General features: G+C 42.4%; 1 protein-coding gene across 1 annotated transcript; it reads right to left on the reverse strand.

The window, feature by feature from the left end:
- Positions 1-83: 83 nt before the first annotated feature.
- Positions 84-23,095, reverse strand: LOC144525952 (uncharacterized). Its single transcript, XM_078263031.1, has 16 exons — positions 22,868-23,095; positions 22,204-22,286; positions 20,327-20,384; positions 20,120-20,205; positions 18,489-18,550; positions 18,269-18,398; positions 16,452-16,516; positions 14,741-14,952; positions 14,006-14,124; positions 12,612-12,709; positions 9,936-9,955; positions 9,658-9,816; positions 6,159-7,600; positions 5,886-6,050; positions 2,430-2,496; positions 84-487 (listed from the first exon to the last, which is right to left on the reverse strand). Exons 1-16 carry the CDS (start codon positions 22,992-22,994, stop codon positions 276-278), a joined length of 3,105 nt encoding a protein of 1,034 aa, XP_078119157.1. The 5' UTR covers positions 22,995-23,095; the 3' UTR covers positions 84-275.
- Between the last annotated feature and the right edge of the window lie 269 nt (positions 23,096-23,364).

Here is a 23,364-nt window from a genome sequence, read left to right on the forward strand (position 1 = left end):
AAAGTGTTGCGTTTATAATTTGGTAAAGTGTATAATTTCTTTTGATGTATGCTGTATCAAACTCAATCTCACACACAAGTTGATAACACTGGAAAAAGGAGTAACTTTATTAAAACGTTGAGCCACTCAAAGAGGCAAAAAGCAACACTGATCAGATAAACATAAAAATACTTCTATATATATCTCTCCAAAAGAGGATGTAATTGAAATCAGTCCATTGACGCGTTCACAGAGAGCATTACATCTGTTATCTACAGTCTGTCAGCGGGGGGGTGTTAGAAGAAGTCTGCTGCTGTGGGTCGTCCTTTAGGTGTGCTCTTTGGAGTATTGGAGCTGGTCTTCCTGTTGGCCTTGGGGGTCTTTCTGGCAGAGAGTGGTGTGGGCGGAGACTTTAAGACCCCAAACTTAGGTTTCTGCTTTGGGTCAAAGGGCACTCGTGATGACCCGTCTGGACTCAGCAGAAGGCTGCGATCGGTCTTCCTAAACTCTGCACCATGACAAGATAAGCGGTACAGGCAACACTGTTACCAAGACATTCACTTGATTTAGAACATTATTATTAATCTTACAGAACCACAAACTACAGCTAAAAAAAATACTACTAAGCTGAGGATTTAAAGGTCATTCTTGACTTTGGAAACAGCAGTTGAGAATATGATCTCAGTTATAGCATGCATACAGTATGTGTTACTATGGTTACTCAGTGAGTCATAATTAGCCATAGTTATCACAGTTGAGTTCATTTGAAATTCCGCTGATTAGGTAATCATTAGATTAGGTAGAGGGTAAAGTAAAAATAAATCTCTTTCTATACCACTAACAAGGCTCAAAATAGCACCACACTACCACAGTAGCATAATGCTAATGATTTTGAGCCTTGTTAGTGGTATAGACATAGTGATTTCTTTTTACTTTACCCGCTTCCTCGAAGGCTAGCGTTACAAGCTAATCAGCGGTTTGCGCTAGCTTGTTTCAAGCTAGAGACGCATTCGATTAGCATGAAAACATGTTCCAGAGAACAGTCGACTTGGTACACGTTATTAACCCCTAGGTTCATTTTGCGCCAGAATTGTCCTTTAAACAATTAATCAGTCATCTAAATTGTTGGCAATTCATTTTCTGTTGGACTTATCAATTAACTCTTGTTCATACTACCGTCACTATTACTAGAACACGGCCCAGTCGGTCGACTATCCATTCACACCACAAAAACCTGAGCAGAGTTTGCATGGGAGGGCACGAGTGTCTGCCACTGCTTATAATTAAAACCAATTAAACAAGCAAAGATTTTATTTTACTTTTTATGCCACGTTATTTTCTTAAAATAACCATATTATGAAAAAAAACATCTTTTTCTGGGATTTGAGGTGTTATTTTGTGTCTCTGGTGCTTCCACACACATACAAACTTGGAAAAAAAATCCATCCATCCGTGCTGTTCTGAGTGAGATACGGTTTCTGAATGTGTCCTGCCTTCAGTCTCTGGGTGAGCTGGTCAACATCTGCACAGCTTTCTACGTCACTAGCCGAAACGAGGTGGCTAACCGTAGCATGCTAGCTCATTCTGAATGTCAAAACACTGCTACAACACACACTAGTTCACCATAATCTACAAAAGAACTACTTCCATGTCCCTGTTCTGCAGGTATTCCACACAAAGGTGCACCCTCATTTAGAAGAAGTCTCCCAGCTAATCCTGCCTTGTACTACTGAAGTTGTAGAAACAAACAGCTAGCTAGATGATGTGATCTTACCTAGCTACTGAGCATGTGCGACTGACAACAAAGATGTTCCAGCAGTGAGAGGTCTCACTCTGTAGCTAAAACAGAGACCTGAACACAGGGTGAAAAGAGGAGCTGCAGCAATGTGCAGTACAACAAAAATATGGTGTTTTCTGAAAATTAAACCATGTAAACTTATTCTGGTACAACCTCTAAATACAATTATGAACCTGAAAATGAGCATAATATGAGCACTTTAAACTTCTTTCCAACGCTTTTCTTTTAGTCCGTTGTCTACGTGTCTAGTGTCAATCACTGTGGGCAGTTACTGATCCTTCACAGCAGCCACGTCCATTTCCTCCACAGTGGGATTAAATGAGTTATTAGAGGCTGCAGCGAGTTTGTACACTGTGGATTTGTATTCATTACCACGTTGTCCGTTTCTCCTTTATTCACGTTTGACTTTGTCGTGCTGTAGCGTTTCCCAAATCAAGTGAGTTACTCAGGACAACAAAATGAAGTCTATCCAAAGAGCTATTTTCCCTAACTTCCACATCCTGCAACATGAACTGGAGACAGGCTGTACAGTGTGCTCTGAACACTTCTGGAATGTTTTGACTTAACAAGTGATCCCATTTTTTTTTTTTTATTTACATTGAATACAGATTTAATATGGATTATAAATATCAAACTGCATCCAATTTCTTACCAGCTGTCTTATTATTCTTGAGACCGAAGGTCACCTTCTTGGATTCCGACTTGGGAGTTTGACTTTTCTGTGGAATAAAAACATAGAAAAGGTTTTAACCATCAGAGGACGACTGAGCTGAAATGAAGAGAGAGAGAATCAGAAAGGACAAATCTTTCACTCAACCTGACCACAGGCAGGGGCTGTATTCCATCAAAACATAACTAAAGATTCTGTAAAAACAAAAAGTACTCAGGTTTTGATGACCGAGGAGCATATTTTCATAGTACAGTGTGTGTGTGTGTGTGTGTGTATAAACAGAGGTATTTCTTTGCATTCATTATTGCAGCCAGTCAGTCTGATGAGTCGGTTTAATCTGCTAATTAAAATGGGCCAGACACTAATAGCACTTAAATGCATCAACACAGCAGCGCAAACATAATTGGAGGGTAAGTAAATATGAAAAATGAGTTTATCAGGTGGGCAAAGTATCACAGCGCTGAATTTAGCTTTCCATTTGCGGCGTCCGATTCGGCAGTTACGGGTAAAGTTAAGGGAAACATAACTTAAATTGGTAATCCTCCATTTTTTTTTGCATTACCCCATACTGTTCTCTACTTCAGAGCTCGACCTCGTGGTCTGTTGACCAAGCATTAATCTGAATTACTAACACCTGGCTTGACCTAGTCGCCTCCTCAGCCTGGCTTGGCCAACGTGAAACGCACAAGGCCAGCATGCGCTGACTAGACGAGGTCAAGCCTCGCCTTTTCTGTTTGCCTGGATTCCTGCATTCTGCTTTTGTGAAATATCCCTCCATGATACCTTATTTTGTGTTTGTAAACCGCCAAATAATCCAAATGAGCCATTCGCTCAATATAGCCTCAGCAAGGAATGCTTTTTATTGGTTACATTTTAACAAAAACAAAAAAAGGTTTCAAAAAATCTTAAACTGTTTTAAAGAAACTTTAGCATATCTGGGATTATGTACTCTTGATTTGACAAGTTTAGGTATAGTGGGTTTTTGATCTGGACCTGGTCCGATAATAATACATTTATTTGTATAGCACTTTTAAAGATGTCTCAAAGGCACTCCATATGAAAACAAAAACAGTACAATCAGTAAAATTATACTTAATAGAACTACAGCTATGAGAAATAAGAAATGATCACAGATTAAAAGCAGATATGAATAGGCGGGTCCTGAAGGAGAATGTCTGAGGTGTTGGGTGAAAGAGTTCCAGAGAGAGAGGGGGCAGCGATGGAGAAGGCCCTGTGTCCCCATGTCACAGTGCTTGGACCCGGTGAGAAGGGTGAGGAGCTTGTCGTCAGTGCACCTGAGGTTACGGGTAGGGGCATGTCGGGGCAGGAGGTCAGCGAGGTAGGAGGGGGCGGATTGGGGAGGGCTTTGCAGGTGATGAGGAGAATTCTGAACTGGATTCGTTGTTGAATTGGGAGCCAGTGGAGGTTTTAAAGAACTAACGGGGGATGTGTTCTCTGGTTGGGGGGAGGGTGAGCAGAAGGGCAGAAGGTGGAGTTTCGGATGTATTGTAGTTTGTCGAGCTTTTTGGTGGACGAGCAGTACCTATACTATACAGGATGCTGTTGCAGTAATCCTTGTCTTGTCTTGAGGTGATGAAAAGCGTTTCAGCGGCTGAGGAGATGGAGGGGCGAAGATGGGTAATATGTTTGAGATTGAAAAAGGAAGTTTTTGTAATATGGTTAATGTGGCGTTCAAAGAGACCTTAATCAAAGATTACACCAAGGTTACACGTGTGTGGAAGCACGAACAGTGGAGCCATCGATGCAGAGGGAGAAGTTATGGCAGAATCTGTTGAGGTATTTGGGGCTTAGGGTTTCAGATTTGTCACTGTTGAGTTTGAGGAAGTTAGCTTGCATCCAGGTTTTTATATTCGCGAGGCAGTTTGTAAGGGTGGAGTGAGTGGCGGCAGTAATGGATTTGGTGGAGATGTAGAGCTGGGTGTAGTCGGCATAAAAGTGGAAATGGAGGTCATGTTGGCGTGTGATGTGACCAAGAGGAAGCATGTAGAGGATGAAGAGGAGGGGACCGAGCACTAAACCTTGGGGGACACCTTGAGAGACTGGGGCTGAGTAAGAGTGGGATTTATTGATAATAATGAACTGGTGGTGGTCAGAAAGGTATGATTTAAACCAGGAGAGGGTAGTGCCAGTGATACTGAGGGAGAAGTCAAGGCGGGGGAGGACGATGGAGTGATTGATGATGGTGAAGGAAGCACTGAGGCAGAGTAAGATTAGGACGTTGAGAGTGGGCATAGTGTTGGGATCTAAAAATCAGATTGAAATGGTTCGTAGAGTTGGTTGGAGTCCAGGCGGGTTTTGAGTTGGGAGGTTACTAATTTTGGACAGAAAGAGGAGATTGGAGATGGGTCTGTAGTTGTTGGGGATGTGGTCTAAAGCTTTCAGAAACCTTAAAGTTTCAGATTGAATAACCAGCTTTAATGCTTAAAATGTCACGCTTACACAACCGTAAGAGGTGCAAAAAATCGGTGGGATGATCAGTCACTCAGCAACCCCCTAAATTTCCTTTAACTGCCGAACCGGAAGTGCAAATCGGAAGCTAACTTAACAGTCACCAAAGTATCGGCAACATAAGCTACGCTGAGAAGTGCTTTCATGTAAAGAAAACGTGCATACCTTTTAAGCCTGACAAACGTGTTGAATGCATTTCGTTTTTCACAAAACATTTTCAAGGGGCGACTTCTAGCTCACCAGGTGCTACGTGTCATCCCCCATCTCCCCCTTCCTGTCTGTCTCTGTACTATCAAATACAAATGCATAAACAGCCCAACAACAATCTTAACCCTCCTGTTGTCCTCGGGTCCAATTTGACCTGTTTTCATAAGATTCTACATTAGACATTTGGCTCTCTTTCAACCAAATCGCCCCAAAATTCACAAGTGAAATTAGGGATCAGATCTTTACTTTCATTGAATTCTGGGTGTTTTTTCAATTAACTTTTATAGCATTATCCTGACTAAACTAAAATCTCAGATTATCCATTACCTTCCTTCCTCTGATCTTAACTTTTAGTCAAAATCATCAACTTTTTTCTAACACAAAAATTAGATAATTTCATATAAATGAGGTTCATTGAACAGGCATTCCAAAAATAAGTGTAAAACTAGTGTTAATAAGTTAGTTCTAGTGGTGAATATACTGGTGGTAATGGAAAAAAAAGTGCCAAAAATGTCAAAATATTGAAAAAAACATTTTCAAGGTTATACATTAACAATAGATTAGAACAAATAGAACAAATGACCATGTAATGTGAGAGGGGTGCTCATTTCCAGCAGCAGTAGTATTGTACACTACCTGCTCAGCCCCCAACAGCAGACAAAGGTAGCAGCTAGCTGGTGAACATAGTGGAGTCTTAAGTATCCAGATTACACATTTGTGTGAACTCTTTGACGCTTAGTTCGGACTGTTGTTGACGTTTACCTTCTTGTTGGACAGCGGGGGGCTGGGGCTGCCCTTGGTTTTGCAAAAGAGTGGTGTCGGGACCGTAGCGTTGCTCTGAAAGGTGACGAAGTCAGACGCTGAGGTAGTCTTCGGCTTCTTTTGTGACTTTTTAGCGCGCAGAGGTGTGGCTGGCTCTCCCACATCCTGAAAACGGAGAAGGATTCAGAGTTAATGATGTCTCCGTGTTATCAGAGAGTCATAGGCAATTCAGTCTCATCTCCTCTGAACCATTTAACCTCATTCAACACTCACCCCGCCTACTTTTAACTTCTTGGCAACAGTTTCTTCTTCTGCGAGGCCTTTGATCGCCGTAGCCTCCTGCGCAGCCGCCTCCAGCTCATCGGCCTCGTACTCAAACACCACAGGGATCTTCCTCTTTTTCTTCTTCTTGACCGCTTTCCCAGAGGGAGAGACCATTTCATCCGAGGGGAGCTCTGCATCAACGTTGCCAACCGCCGGCGACTGGGCGGGATCTTTCTCGTCCACTTGGGCTACCGCCATCTTCTTCTTCTTTTTTTTTGCCGGCGTTGTCATGCTGACCTCGCACGGCAGTTTCTCAGCATCCACCGCCGCGGCTGAAGTCCCAGATTCTTTTGGATTATTTTTCCTTTTCTTCTTCAGTGGGGTTACTGTGCTCTCGTCTGCAGCAGGTAAAGCGTCAAGGCTTGCATCCACCAGCTTGCCTTTTTTCTTTGTCTTCTTTTTAAGGGGGACGGATGTGATTTCAGCGTCCGTGTGCTTTCCCTCTACGTCGAACTGGGCCTCGGCCTCAACCTGTGGTGCTACATCAGTCCCGAGCTTCTTTTTCTTACTCTTCTTATTGCACGTGGCCGCAGAGTCGGGTGGCTTCTCGAGTCCGGTGCTTGGGCCGCCTTCCTCTGGATCCTCACAACGTGTTGATGGCAAATAGACTTCTGTGCCGACGCCGTTAGCTTGTGCTTCGACCTCAACCTCCGCGAGATTCTTCTCTGCCTTCAGGTTCTTCTTTTTCTTCTTGGCGGGGGTTGTAGCGTCAATGTCTGGTGCATTCTTTTCAGCCGACTCCTCACTACTCACTGGTATGATCTCTGCTTCTGCGTTGAGCTGCGATTTGGCCACAATCTCATCCGTTTGGGACTTAGCCTTCAGGCCCATCTTCTTTCTCTTCTTCCCAGAGACCGTAGCGTCAGCATTAGAGGATGTCTCGGGCTCTGTCGGGACAGCAGTCTGCTGCTCTTCTGCTGCCACGGGTTCGAGCTCAGGAGTCTCCCCCTTTTTCTTGTTCTTTGAGAACTGTTCCGATTGGTCCTTGTCGTCAGTCGTGCAGGGAGCGGGTTGGCTAATTTCTTCGGTGACTGTAACTGTAGGCTGTTTCTTTACTTTGGAGACGAGCAGCGTTTCCCTCTGGCCCTCGGGAGTAGCAGCCTTTGTCACTTCTACAGATGAGATGGAGCTTTGCTTTGCCTGCGCTTCCTTTTCTAAATCTTCCGTCTGTGAACACTCTACACCTCCTTCGGTCTCTTTAATTGCCTGTTCAGACCTCTCGGCATTTTCCTCACCACCTGCACTTCCACCCTGCCCTGCCTTCTTTTTCTTCTTCCTCTTCCTCCTCTTCTTTTTGGTTTCATTATTTGCAGTTAGGTCAGCTGGTTCCTTGTCATCTTTCACCGACTCCTCGTTTTGCTTGTTGAGTGTGGATGCCTCCTTTTTCTTCCCTGAAGTAGCAGAGAGACATGATTAAATGGAGAGCATGGAGACAAAATATAGTTAATTTCTTCATTTCTAAAAAGATAGAGATGCACTGATTGACCGGCTAGTGACCGGAATTGGCCGATTTTCACGTGATCGGCCATGACCGGGGGGGTCAGTCTGACATGCCCAGGCAATACTCTCAGCAATTGTCACACAATCCAATCGCTCAGCCATGTCTTACTCAAGACAGATGCAACTCACCTAATGTCCTATGTTTTGTTTTTTTTAAACTTTGAAGTTTTTGATTTTAAATGGCAAAAGCATGGCAACCTCCAAGTTGCAGTTACAGTGTCCAATTACAGGTGTTTCTTAAGGTCTGGTGTTGTGCAGTTTCCGGCACATGGAAAACATCTGAGCCAATCAGAGCATTGCAAGCGGAATAAAGTCCGGAAAAGTCATCTTGCAACAGCTTTATGGCTTGTTGCAAGTGGTCCATTTACTAAAATAACTCATCCGCCTCCACTCAAAAACTGTGTTTTGCTTTTTGTTACTTTACTGTGCAGAAGGATGTGCAGAGTTTGACAAAAAGAGTGTAAAAAAAATAAAGTTTAACAAGCAGGAAGCATGGCATCAAAACTAGCCTTGAAGCCAATGATGGTCGCGGCCTGTCGAGCGGCCAGCGCTGTGCTCGAGCTATGTTACTGGTTGCATGGCGTTCGGCTGGTCGTGGCTGTTTTCCGGCGTGGCGCCCGCCTGTGTGCGTGGCCGTTGCTGTCTTTCTAAGCAATCTTTTTAGTGAACTGTCTGTGCACTTACAACTGCAAGAATAAAAGTTCCAGTGCAGTGTGAGAAATTAATAATTATTGGATTCAATGGGTTGTAGGGACCGGTTTGGGAGAGGAGAGGGAGGGGTTTCATTTTGTGTGGAGTGTAAAATGTTCTAAATAAATAACATGTTCTAAGTAAATAGGATAAATAGGTTTGGAATTATTTTTAAAACTAAAATTATTTTTTGTTATTACAGAGGGAAAGTACCGGAAAAAGGTACCGTTGGGTACCGGAACCGAATTTCAGGTACCGGGAAAAATGTCAACGGTACCCAACCCTAGCGAGCATGTGTGGAATGATTATGTAATGGAGACGCATTTTTTCCAAATACGCCGTACTTTCGCCGCATGAATTGCCGATTTCCGCGCAAAATATGCGGGGCTTGCATGATTTCATAATCCCCGCATTTTCGTTGCAAAAAAGTCACATACAGTATATCTTAGCAGAAAGATGAAAAATGTTGCGTTTACTTCACACAAGAGCAGCCAATTTCCTCCGTTGCCATGGGAACGTTATGAAGTGATGTAATTACGCGACGTGATCATCATCGAAAAGCTGCAAACCCCGCGATGAAGCCACGATCAAACCACAGCTTTTACAAGTTCCCGCAATTTTTGCGAGTTCCCACAATTTCATCGCATAAAACTGGATAAATATCTCACATATTCCATCGCATTTCTTAAGAAAACGTGACGCATAATCAAGGATTTTTGCCCGCAACAATCAAAAAAAACTCTGTATTTTTCTGGAAGGACTGCAAAGAGAGCTTACTTTAAGTTTATTATTGCTGATGTTTTATTCTTCAATACACCTTACCTATGATTGTGAGGAATATATTATTCCCTTGCAGGTAGAGCAGCTGCCCCACACAGCCGACCACTCGTGTTTTTATTGCTTTGTTCATCGTCTGTAATGTTTGACGTGAATTGCCTGCCTCTGACAAACGTCCCGGCTGCTTTTCGTCTTCACCAAAAATGACATTGGCGGAAGATTGCATCACTCATGCGGCACGCGGTCACGGGAGGCTTGTATCACGTGGACGCGCCGACAGTTTTGTTGTCGGGGCGTCCACACGATACAAGCCTTAATCTTAATTAGCTTCTTGCAGCTTATTTGGCAATGGGTTGAATGTAACAGACGTTTTTTTAATATCAAAAAGTTGCGCACTAAAGCTGTAAACTGCTCTTTTCAGATTTCCGGGCTCCATAAATTCCACAGCAGATTTAAAAATATTGCATTGGCAATGAGATACCTTTACTTTTCTTGGCTGCTGGCACGCCCTCATCCTCCTCCCCCTCCTCCTCCTCCTCCATGCGACGCCCTCGTCTCTTCATCCTCTTCCTGCTGCCGAACATTTCATCATCCTCATCCGTGGAGACCTCCTCTGGATACTCATCCTGAGGAAAGATGCCTGAGGGGAGTCAAGGCAGAGACAGAGTGAGACAAGACGAGGTCAAAGATCAAGAATTCTGTTCTTCGGCCATGAATATCAAACTAAGTGTGAAGACAGGCGGGATCATCGGCTCCTACCTTCATTGAGGTCCCGCAGACTGCATTTCAACACACAGCAAGGTGAGACAAGAAGAAGAAAAACTCATTAGTTTGGATTTCAGCAGAGATCATCATGGTGCAGGATAAATACCACAGGAAGCTAGGATTTAAACCACGAGCAAAGGTCCATTCAGACTTATTTGAATGTGACCGAATCACAAACCTCATTGCCGTAACGTCTGATTTGGTGTGAATGCAGCCTTACACGCCGCTGTGCTAATTGAATGCTGATTGGCTGGTGGGCCACAGACCTCTTAACTCACTGTATTCACTGACTTCTTAGGTTTCCATAGAGACCTGGTATAAGCCAATCGGTGCAGGTTTGCCTGTGATACACCAATGGAGACGCAATCTGAGCCCACGTGCACTCGAGCGACATTTGCTCGGACCAGTTAGATTTAAATGCTATAAGACCAATCTACATTTTTAGCCAATGAGCAGACAAGTCGATAGAGACCAAATGTGCCCCTGAAATTTTAACCCTGTAATGGCTGGAGCTGTGTCAAAGCAAAAACAGGGCCTCCTATAAGCATATCACACCCTGTGCAATGTATAATTACTTATTTATGTATATAGTTATTTCAAGTATGTGTATGATTGATGTGGGTGTGTTTGTGTATTTGAGAAGTGTTTTATTTTGTACTTTATTGGCTTTTTTCTTTGCACTTTTCAAATGGAAATCAGAAAAACGCACAGACATATGTAGTAATGTAAATAAATTCATATAAAATCCTTTTTTGGAGTCTTTTGGCTTCTTTCTGTAGTAAGCTGAGACATGTGGCTATGACATTGTGTTGTCTGTATCTCACTAGATGCGTTTACAGCAGTGTATTTTAATAATTTTACAGGACGGAAATATAAACCCTCCATTCTAGCCTCTGTAACTGTCAGTTAGGCCTAGAATCACCCTGACACTTGTAACAAAAACTTGAGTCCTTTCCAATGATACAAGGCACACCCTTGAGTGTCAAAGTATATGGGAGCTGTACCACTTTTAATTTTGGGTATGACATTTAGACCTTGAAAATGGAGCCGTTTGTTAAGAGGTTAAAGTTAAAAGAGCAGCAATCACTTCAGTCAGGGGCTGTGATCATTCCTTTGGCAGCTTTGATAAGTCAAATTGCTTCCAGCTCTATCAATACTACCTTCACAAAAGTAAAAGCACTGACTGAAACATTTGATGCTCTCAATTTGTTAATTTTCATACTGGAATCTGATTTTTTTTTTTAAACAATTTGAATATATAGTCATCGATAGCCCTAGTGTTGAGCCACATCACAACTAACACATCGCTGCATAACCCAAATGTTCATGCAAGCTTAATATTTGGTCATTTGTGACGCTATGTATATATGCAATTCAAAGATATTGCTGCATTTTCTTTCAAACTAATTTGGTTGAGAAGGTCTGCAGGTTGTGTGTGGGAACCCTGCTCTTATTAACACCAGGGGTCTCATTTATAAATGTGGCGTACGCACAAAACGGGGCTGAAAATGTGCGTATGCCACTTCCCACGCAAAGGTCGTGATTTATACACTTGACAGAAGAATGTGCGGTCCTCCACGCAAACTCTGACCCATGGGTAACGCTGTATGATGGCCCTGCAGGAGGACTACGCCAATGGAAGAATCAGGAGAGAAAGAGGCTTCAGGGACCATGACTGGCTAATATGCCGATTTAAATTCCCTAAAGCTGCACTCTTGGATCTATGTACTGAATTGGGTCCAGTAGAGAGGGCAACGCGCTGGAACCGTGCCATCCCGGTCTAAATACAGGAACTCGCCACCCTGGGGGCAACCGGCTGTTTCCAGAAGGAAATGGCAGACAGCAAGTGTTTTTTTTTTTATAAATATTATATATAATCTTCAACTTTATCACTAAGGCTTGTTTGGATATAATATATAGGTCTGGTATATCGAAGCCGTCCGAGTGCCATAATGCCTGCCGTTTTGGAAGGTATTATTAATATAGGTAAGTCTATAGATCAGGTTTCCCTACACTGTGCGAGAACAGGCCGAAATTATAATTCAATTTGCAGCAATTCCAGAGCGTCTGAGAAGTTTTTAGCCTTTTCCCCGCCAGTCGTCAGGATTCGGCGTAACAAAAGAACTGCCAGGGTCAATAACATACTGATCAGCATTCACGAGGTGCTCTGCATTGACTATGGTTAAAAATGGGCGTGTAAAGAGCGGGATTAGAGGCTGATTCACGTGCGCATACCTGTGTGTAATCTGTGATTTATAAAGGGAACATTGCTGACAGATGTGCGTGCGTACGGTTTTATAAATCTGAATTTTTTTTTGCCGTACGTACACTTTTAGTAAGGATCTTACGCACAGTTTTATATAAGTGAGCTCACCTGGTAGAGCGGGCGCCCATATATATATATATATATATACATACACACACACACACACACATATATTTACTCCTCGACGCAGCGGCCGCGGGTTCGACTCCGACCTGCGGCCCTTTGCTGCACGTCATTCACCCCCCCATTCATGTCTAAGGCCTAAAATGCCCCAAGCTGTAACGGTGCTGTGTAGCTTGACACTTGCATTTGTCTTTTTATTAGTTTTCAATGGCTATTTAATAGAGCGCACACGCGCGCGCGCACACACACACACACACACTAGTGTTCGAGCATCTACTCACACTCTGATGATTTTGTAGAGTCTCTGTCTGTTCTGGCTGGGTGTGCTGCTCCGACTGGCTAACTCAAACAGCTTGTCTGCCAGGGCCGCGTAGTCAAACTGCAAAGAACCCAAACACACCTCATTAGAAACCAAACTAATCCATTACCATTCCAAATGTCCACCATCGGAGTCAAACTGATGGGTAAAATTAGAACAGAAACCTATTTTGCTCTGATGAAAGTTGTTAGAAAAATGATGCTTAGAACGGTTTTGCTTCAGTTTCTTTGTTAAGGCATTTGCATCCAAACTGCCGTTTTAGTATTACTGTCTTTCACGTGTTAATCATGAAAGCTGAGTGACCTTGCAAAGAGCACAGGATGCATCTCTGAGGGCAGAGTGGTAATGTGGAGGAGATGCTGGGCCTGACCAGAAATAAGAAGAAAAGCCACTGATTGCATGAACCAAATAACTAACTGGACTCCCAACTCCTTTAAAAAGACTCTGTTGTGAACAATCTTCAGTCATTGTTCTGTACTTGCGCTGACGTGCTGTAAAACTGACTGTACTTGCAAGGAAAAACGAACTTTGAGAGAACTCCATTGATTTAGTCCATTCTTTGATAAATAATTATCCTAACAAGAGTATACCGATCCATAAAAGACAGAAAATGTCAGTAGTCAACCTTTATTCGGCCGCTACACTCTCAGCCACTTATGTTAAAGCTCTGGAGAACACACTGCATTGCGAGCCATTTTCAAAAACGTTTTCGTATTGATTTTCTTCCCTCGGGCAGTTTGTTCAAATGATTTTTGTGCAGAGTACATTCAGCGTGGTGTTTTTATAGAAGTTATGTCATTGCAGTTAGGACATACAACAGAGGAAGGACTACGTGACACACAGCAGGTGTCTTTTAAAGTACAAAAATCCCACAAAACGTACGTTAGCTTCCACGCTGTAGGTTTTGCATACTGATTTTATTCCAACCTGTGAACGCAACAGCGTCCTAAAACTCATCAACACTTTGTTTTCAAAGCGGTGCCCGGGCAGCTGCAGCCTCGTGTTACTTATCAAAGCCAAAAAAGGTAACTAAATGTTCCTTTCTCAAACGACCTTCGAGTCTTACCAAATTTAGGTTCATACTACCAATGGAGCTCTAGAATCAGACAATTTAATCTAAAAACGATGCCAATCTTTAGAAAATGTGCAGCACTGTTGTTAAATATACGCCGTAGTTAACAGGCTGTAAACATGCTTTTTCTGAGCTGAAAGTTCATGCACAGAGTTTGACTTACAGTACTGAGTATAGAACAGACAGGCGGAATGCATCAAACTAAAACAAAGTGAACAGTTTGACCACAAAGGAGTAATCCCAAAAGCAAAATAAGAAATAAAAAAAAAGGAGAAAGCCCTCACCTGCAGGACTGGTCCGACATCTTCATCAAATGACTCCTCGGTGTCCGATTCTTCCAAGTGAAGAAGCTCGTCGTCGTCATCATCATCATCATCACCCTCTTCTTCATTTGATATATTGCCTGAAAAGAAACGGCACAATTTACCACCAGACACCTTCTATACATGATTTTAAGCACTTCACATTTCTCTCTCGGAAAAACACAGACGGTGCATTCACTTGAAACTAGTAAGCCTCGTGGTGCATTCAAAGTTATTGTAAAATACCCTATTCTATTGTTTTGTACTCCTATTTAAAATGTGTTTTGTCAATGATCAATTCTTTGTTTTTTTATTGATGAGGACACATGTTCTATATATTGTATATTATTATTATATATATTGTATATATTATTAATAATATATTGATATTGTTCATTAAAGAGAACAAGTACAATGTTTTATGATAATAAAGAGGCCTGGTTAACTTATTAGGCTGTATACCTGTGTTACTACATTATCCGGGTCACATGAGTGATAAAACAAAACATAGTATCCTTGAATGTGTTCTCTTTGACTGAAAGAGACAATGGTTACAGCTCTAGTTATGCGCTGTCCTCGCTGCCACTCTTGGAAGTACATTTGTGCACTGTTATTACTTTTGACATTTTACAGAGCAAATTGTTGATGTTTTAACCAACAAAAATCCAGTCCATTTTTTTTGTTGTTGTTGTTGTTGCATTTTCTCTGGAGATGTACCGTTTATCTGCTTCCACATCCCTTTCTTTGCGACTGGTTTGCTCATTTTCCCTTTTAGCTGGTCTTCTTTGTCGTCGTCCTCAGACGCCTGTCCCGAGTCGGAGTCTGAGGCCTCAGCTTTCACCTCCTTCATTAAATCTTCAATAGCGAAGGGGGCCTGGTCAATAATAGTGCTGAAGATGCTGTTGCAGATGGCGCTGAAAAGAGACCGACTGTCGAAGACAGACATGAAAGGAAAGAGGAACAGATGACAGAGTGAGCAGATGGAGAGGAGCCAGGAAAGTGGTTAGCACCAGAATGGCTACAGTCCCATATCTGAGAGGACTACTCCATATTTTTCAACGGTCTTTTATGCTTTTAGGAAGTCCCATTTACAAATGGTTTTGAATGGAGAACAAAAAGGCTGCACAATGGTTCAACCAGACTGACAACTGAAAGATCAGGGAGTCCCTCTGAAACCCCCTCCGAGAAACACTTAAACAAGAGAAGCAGTCATTGGTAAAAGAAACTCCCAAGCTCAGCATCAAAATGTGAGGGATTTAAATAGAACAGGTTTTGTGCTTCAGTGCACAATAATAACGCAGCCTACAACAAGCTGGAATTAAGATTTAGCAAAGCTCTTCTTCAAACGTCACAAACAGAAGGTTACTCTAGGGTTGGCGCTGTTGGAATATCAGCTGAACATCCTACGGACTAGGGCTGAACGATTCATCGTTTTCAAATCCAAATTGAGATTTGAAAGAATGATTAGCCCATCGTGAAGAATTGTGATTAATCGAATGTTTTGTGCAACATTGGGTTTAACATTTCTTTTCTCTTTTTATTATATTTACTGTTTTTTCATAAGATAAATGCTGGAATAATGTTACATATCAGATTGTTTACAGAAATGTCCTATTTTCAATGGATTTTTTATTCATTTTTGTATTACTTTAACACCTTGGTAGAAGGTGCAACATGTAGATGCTGCTATTAAACTGAGGCAAATCAGACATTTCAGTTTACAGGAAAGTACTCATTTTATTTATGCAATTGTTTTTATTATTATTATTATAATTTTATCTTTTGGGATTAATGTTCTGTGTTTGACTGTTCAATGTTCCATTCCTATTAAAAGAAAAACACTTATTGCTGGCAATTCATCCATCCTTGCATAAGAATATAGAGCAGTTTTGATGGTGTCTCATGTTTTTACTTTTTTTTTTTTTTTCTCTTACACAGTGAATATTAAACTTTAGCTTTTCTTTTTGCGCTTTTCAGGACTGGAAAACTAATTCAACATACAAGTTCCAACAGTATTCTCCCCTGTCATACAACACTGTGGGGGAAGTTTCAATCAAACTATTTCAAATGTAAATAAAACATTTGGTGTGAATGATAGTTTTTAATCTCTGTTAAGTTAGGCATTATTGAAGGAAAGAAGAAAAACATTAATATAACAGCTGATTCCGAACAGTCATGTACCTGCATCTATGTTTGTTTCACTGGGACTACAAACTCCACCAGCATCCAATACACAAAACCAAATCAAAGACTATTTGCAATAACATTCTCAATCTACACACAAAACTCGTCATTTACTTGGGATACAGCTCCTGAACAACCTGTTCTGCATTCTTAATTGCTCGATACCGTATGTAATTACATGTCTCTAGTGTAAGACCGCTTTACAATAAATGAAGCTGAGAAGGCTGAGCTAATGTGGACTTACTCCTTGGTCTTGGCTGCTGTTTTGCAGAACGGCTGGATGAATATCAGGTTCTGATCGGCAGTGAGCTGTGAAAAGAAAAGACCACACAAGGCTCGTTGTTAGCATTGATGCATTTCCACATGACAAAGTGCTGAAACAATTTTGATAAATTATTAGCAAGTGCAGCCTGAACACAGTGGAGAGAGAGAGAGAGAGGTGTGTGTGCGTCGTTGAGTAACAAGTTAGCAAAAACCCTATAGCTGTGAATGTAACGTTAGCAGCGCAGCCTGTAGGGTTGGGTATCGTTTGGGTTTTTTACAATACCAGTGCTAAAACAATACTTTTAAAAACGGTGCCTGGTGCCTAAATCGATATTTTATAAAAAAATAAAAAAAGGGTAATAGGGAATAGGGTATTTTACAATAACTTTGAATGCACCACGAGGCTTACTAGTTTCAAGTGAATGCACCGTCTGTGTTGTTTTTCCGACGGCAGCTGCAGACTGCTTAACGTTCCGCTGTTGGAATCCTCTCCAATGAAATACAGTCACACTTTACACTGTTTAGCTGTCAGCATTTTAACCGCGTTTAATCCAGCTACTAGCTAACGGTAGACTAACGTTACCTGCTGTCAAGTGTAGTGTTAACTAGCGTCACGTGCAGCAATGCTCCTGCTCTAACGTCTTATTCAGAGCATCAGAGAGCAGCGCAAAAGGCATTTAATTGGCAACGAAATGAGGCACCGAAATCTGCGTCGCTATTCGGTCCAGTAGATACCGGTCGTTTAGGCACCGGTGCCATATTAGCACCGGGTTTTGGTACCCAAGGCTCACTAACTTAAGGTGGGCTGGCTTTAAGGTGGACCAGCTATTCTTATTTTAGTGACAAGCTGCTCCTCCAAGTTCTGCTTTAGTGTTCTCTCACTCCCCGACCCAGGGAAAACCCTGGCTAGTCATAAAAACCTAAACAGGATATTTTGTTTTATAATGCCTACCATACACTAGGAGACTTTGAAAAGACAAAAGTCTGACACCATCTCACATCTAATGTCAAAGACGGTCATAATATGTAAAAACTGGGGACATTGCAGGGTCACACATTGCAAGACTACAACTAGATTTGTTTAGAAAAATGTCACCAACCTAGCTAGCTGCCGCTAGCATTAGCTGGTAACTTAAGCGAAAGTTTGCAGATTTTCTGTTCTGCCGTACAGGCAGATGAATGTCTCTAGTACCCGGAGGTCTGCGTTTATCTGCCGGTAAAACTCTGTTGGATGACTCTTCAGAAGAATTGAAAATCGGCAACTTTCCCCCTTTAGCGACCATAAACAACACCGGCTCTAGCCATTTGCTGCTTCCTGTTCGGTGCTGGAGGGAGAGCACCCATTGGTTGTTGACAATGTCCACATGATTTAACTTCACTAACGAGACTTAAAACTTACGATAATATCAAACATGTTTGATTTTGTCTGATTGTGAAGACGGGAAAAAGACTGACTGGGACTGAGTTTAATGACCACCTTACACCAAACGATGGTGACGACGAGAGCACGCCCCAACTCTAGCAAAACTCAGGATTTCATTGCGATATACTGTAGGTTAAGTAGTCTGCGACAGTGAAATCACTTAAAAAGCCGTTTGGTGTAAGGTCAGCATAAGCCTTAGTTATTAAACTGGCCTATCATTAAGTTATACAATGTCTATGAGTCATAAAAGTAGCCTAGCACTGTTCGTCACTTGTGTTTTTCATGGTGGCCCTGCAACTTGTGTTTCACATAGGTGCATCCCTAATTAAAACCTAAAGCCGAAGAAGGTCTTGGAAACAGTGGTGGTGCTGTACCTCTGCTGAACCCACAGCTGCCAGTTCAGTCATGTAAAGGTCCAGGATGTGGAACTGCAGCCCGCTGGGGGCCCCACTGCTGCTCTGCAGGAGCTGTGCCGTCAGCAGCTCCACAAACCTGCCAACCGCACTGCCGAGACACGACAAACACAGATATTCACTTTAAAATGCCATAAACGTGACCAAAATTGGTTTTGTAGACAAAGTTTTAATACATTACCAGCTCTCCCAGTTTTTCCTCTTCAGCATCTCAAAGGTTTGTCTGAACATGAAGCGCACCAGCTGTTCGAGAGAGAGAGGATCATTTAGATTGGTAAGCAATTAATATGTCCAAAATCTTTCTTACACTATATCTTCAAAGCTCAAGACTTATTTGAACTGTGTTGATGCAATAACAGTTTGTTTTAAATGAATGTACTTTGCTACTATTAGGTGTTTTTTGTGCTTCATTTGTGCTCACACTGGCCCTTCACCTCATGCAGGTTGTTTACTGGACAGAGTCATTACTGGCAGGATGGAGCTGTTAATGGGGTAGAGTCAAAACAGGTCACACCCCAGGCCACTTGTCACTTTAGTCAAGCACAGTGGGACTCATTTGTGCTGTTGATAGCAGCAGGATATGAGCCAAATTGGTTTTATTTTGTTATTCTAGGTTTTCCGGTAAAGAGTCTTAGCTGGCTACTAAACGTTAACATCTTTTAGCAGAACTTAAAATCAACACTTCTGATTTGACAGGTAAGGTTGGCGAGTTGTTTGACAAAGCGATGAATACTGGATCAAATTCTGGGGATGCAAGAGGCCTTCTTTTACTTGTAGTTGGAAAAGCACAGCTGTTACTAATAATTAGCCTGACGTGGTCATACTCAGATTGTAGTCAGAATATGAGTCTGATACTGCTCCATTGGGCTGTGATTATGGGGCGTGTTTCAACCAAACCAGGAAAGAAAATGCCTCTGCACTCAATTGGATAGACCTCCAACCAATCAGAGAAACAGATAGACCTACAACCAATCAGAGCAACGGATAGACCTACAACCAATCAGAGCAACGGAGCATGCGACGCCCCATCTTCTCAGCGACCATCAGAGCCAGCTGATAAATTAAACTTTTGCCGAATCCCGTAGAAAGGACGGCAAAAACATCTTTCCGATCGACAAATGCCTTGATCGCGGTTCTCTGTTCCTCTTTTAAAATGAGTGCGCTGTCAATATCTTCTATAACAGACGTGATGGCGGAATCTACACCAGCGGCAGCCATCTTTGTTGTAAACAAATTCAACCCAAGCGCTCTTTGGTGACGTGGTTGATGACGTTACCGTTGATCATCTGTCCATCATCGTATAAAGCCCACCCTGACAATTTGATTGGTCCAAACAGCTCTGGTTGGAGCATAGTTGCTCCACAACGGATCAAGTCCAGACCGAACTACCCGACCTCAAATGCTGTGGGCGGGGCTAAGTTCGGCTGGCATCCAGGCTACTGACTAATAAACATTAGGCTAATACCAGGACCCTGAAAGTGAAGCAGCTGAATGGAATTCAGCCATCATTCATTTGATTATTTACACGCGTAGTTTTCCTACTGTGCCATGTCAAAACGGCTACGATCGATGCAGTGTTTCTGTGCCGATACCAAACCGCTAAAATTGTCATTACCTTACTTTAGTGACTTTATGGCACTGATTCTGGTGAAACTGGATCATATTTTATGGAGAAAATGTATTCTGGTTTTCCGTCCGATATCCCCCGGCTGCTCTGCCTCAACTCTGGCACTGACATTCATTGATAGCACCTTACTGTATCAGCTCTTTCAAAAAAGGTAACACTCATTCAGCATTCTCCCCCACACTGACCTGGAAGAACTTGTCCATCCGCAGCCTGTCGATACCAGTCCACTCTCTTTTGAAGGTTTGCAGGAAGCTCTCCAGGTATAACAACTCTGCAGAGAAGAGCACACCATCTTCACGAAAAGTGCAGGGCTTTTCTCACGTGCCTCATATAAAAAAATAAATTAAAAAAAAAATCACACAAGACTATGAAATCATGTGCGGGCCACTTACGTCCGTCAATATCGCGGAAGCTGTGGATCAGGGTGGAGATTTGGTTTGACAGCTCCTCCTAAAGAACGGATATCAAATCAGGGAGAAGAAGGGTTAGCTGACTGAACAGGATTATATTAATAATAAAAAATGTATTTATGGGCGTCTTTCATGTCACTCAAGGTCACCTTACAGCAGTAAAACGGTCATTAAAAACAAGAACACAGACAGTGAGAGGTGAGAACGGCGTGGACATGGACTCATGGAGAGCTGTTCGCTTGAGTTCGTGGAGCAGACGGCTGTGCAGAGTCGTGTAATCACGACTTCATGACATTTCATAAAACGCTGAAGCAGTGGCGGCAATAACTAAATAGCGGCGGACTACCGCTGCTAAATGTATATCGACCACAGGCCCCTGAATTGAATCAAAATCGTACCGTGGCAGACTTTGTGATATCAGAAAGTACGGTATCGTCGTCCAAAGAATCCACATAATATCATGATAAACCTTGGGATTTACACCCCTAATACATACACACACTGCTACACACATTCTGATTTTATTGGACTGGTCTGACATGCGTTCTGGTTTACTACACAGATTGAATTTGTTTGTGTATTAGAGACGGCATTTCAGTAAACAATTCATTATAGTCCTAAGTAGGTGGAATAACTAGGGGTGGTATGGTCCACAAAACCCACGGTTCGGTTCGTAACACAGTTTTAGGGTCACGGTTTTCGGTTCTTGTTACTTTTTCATTTTAATCTTTAACACTCCAGAAATATACTTCAGCATATGATATATAGCTAAAATTATTGAATGCATGTTGCACAATACATTTCTATCTATCGTTTGATTTCCGCTGTCGTCATAGGTAACATGAAATCCAAAATGTTCCCACACACCAGACTATATACACGATGCTGGAGCATCTTCCAGCTCCAGGCAGCCTTCCTCATCTCTCCTACTTGACATTTCTGCACGTGACGTGACCTGCAGCAGCAGCAGCAGCAGCAGCAGCACTCCACTTAAGGAGCAGTCGGCTCGGCGCCTCTCTAAATCTGACAAAAATCTTTTAAACTGACCTTTGTCGATCAAAAAAGCAGACAGATTCAGCAACTGTGTGGCCTATTTCTCGCTTAAAATGTTTTCAAAAAACACTTTTCGGTGAATTATTTTCGTAAAATACGAGATCGTATTCAGAACGAGACGCCATTAGAGTCTGTTCGTCCAATCAGCTGCCATGTGTTGCGTTCCTCACGCTCGTCCCCCTCGTCGTTTCCAGTAAGTGTTTTAACATAGGTGTATAAGTGGACACTACAGCAGTAAGTGGTTAGTGCACATTAACAGTGGACTGACGAACTGTGAGACACACACACACACACGCTCCGAACCGAGACGAGCAAACCGAACGGTTCGGATGTTTTTCCATGAACCGTACCACCCCTAGGAATAACACCTATGTTGTATTGTCTCTCTCCATGTTTAACTAGGTGCTGCTGCAAACTTCATATTAATCTTAGGCATTCTAGTCAGACTGGACACATTCAAGGTATGAAAGAAATGTAAGCACGTGCAACCTAGTAGGATTGCCAACGTGAATTTGACAGAAAAACAACTTGGTGCTTATTCCAACACGAGACTGACATGTCTTGCCATCTATAGCTGCATTAATAAAGTGCATGTCAGAAAAGGGCTAATATGGGGCCTTTGCTGCGTGTCATCCCCCATCTTTCGTGTCTATCCACTGTCACTCTGAAATAAAAACGGAAAAAAGCCCCAAAAAAATAATCTGAAAAAAGAAAAGGGCTAATATGCTCTCTGTACGCACCCCCCACGTCCCATTCTCCTAGATATGGGTCTGTAAGCCAAGCACGCCCACACTAGCAAAGCATACCTGGAGCAGTGGTTTGTCCTGCATCCACAGGCAGTAGAACAGACCCTTCCATAGCTTGAGCAGCTCATCACCTGTGAATCCACCTGTACAGAGGACAGAAGACTATATGACACAATTGCAAGTCCAGGATACAAGTTACATACAAGCTGCACGCAAAAACTGTTGTCTGACTGCAGTGGTAATAATTACTCACTTTATTTTAAATGACATGGACTAAGTTAGACAACTAAGGTTATTCAGTTAACGATGATCAATCTTGTACTTTGACAGTGGACATCATCCTTTGTTACAGACCAGGTGGACTGCTTGTTGGCACCACAAAATAATATGTTGCAACAGGTAATGCAACCAGGTTAATGTTCCAGTTATTGTTGCTACGTTACAGTTTATTGGTGGGCAGCTATAACTTTAGCTAGCACACATCCATGAGCCTAGAGGCTAACTTATCTCCACACGTGTGCACTAGCTAGCGAATACACGCGTCAGACTGGGACCAGTTCACTTTCAAAAAGCGTTTTTGGTTTATTCCAACAAGTCGGGTTTGGCCATTAATGTGTCCATGATGTTACCAATTTTCAAGCAAAGTTATTAATGTCTTAGTAATTGAGCTGTTGTTAGCCAGCTCTGTCAGAGCTAGCTGGCTAACGCGAACAGACTAGCTTACCTGTTGGGTTGTGAGACCTGACGTTTATGTATTTCCTCAGTTTCTTTATAGCCTTGGTCCGAATGGGCTTCTCGTTGGAAGCTAATCTCTGTGCGAATTGGACCTCTGGTTCTTGAATCGACGCCATGTTCACACCGATTCACGTGGGGGAATCTTCACTCTCCTCTTTACCTCGCTCTCTCTTCTTTCCCCACGTTTCGTTAGCCCCGTACGGCGCGGACAGATGACGTCGGCCCAAGTTTGTTTGTTGTACTTCTGCTGCTCAGCGCCACAGAGCGGCAGCCCTGACTGCCGTTTTTACAACTATATACTGTACTGGCAACGGTTCAGCGAAAGTTGTAAAAACGGTATATATATATGGATGTGCAAGTGTACCAATATGTAAGTGTTAAGTATCAGTATATGTATGTTCAAGTGTTATGTATCAGTATATGTATGTGCAAGTGAAGTATTCAATTCTGGCCTAGGCGGCTTCTCGTATAAAACTCTTAACATTC

The sequence above is a fragment of the Sander vitreus genome, chromosome 11 (assembly GCF_031162955.1).
Source record: "Sander vitreus isolate 19-12246 chromosome 11, sanVit1, whole genome shotgun sequence".
Classification (NCBI taxonomy): Eukaryota; Metazoa; Chordata; class Actinopteri; order Perciformes; family Percidae; genus Sander; species Sander vitreus.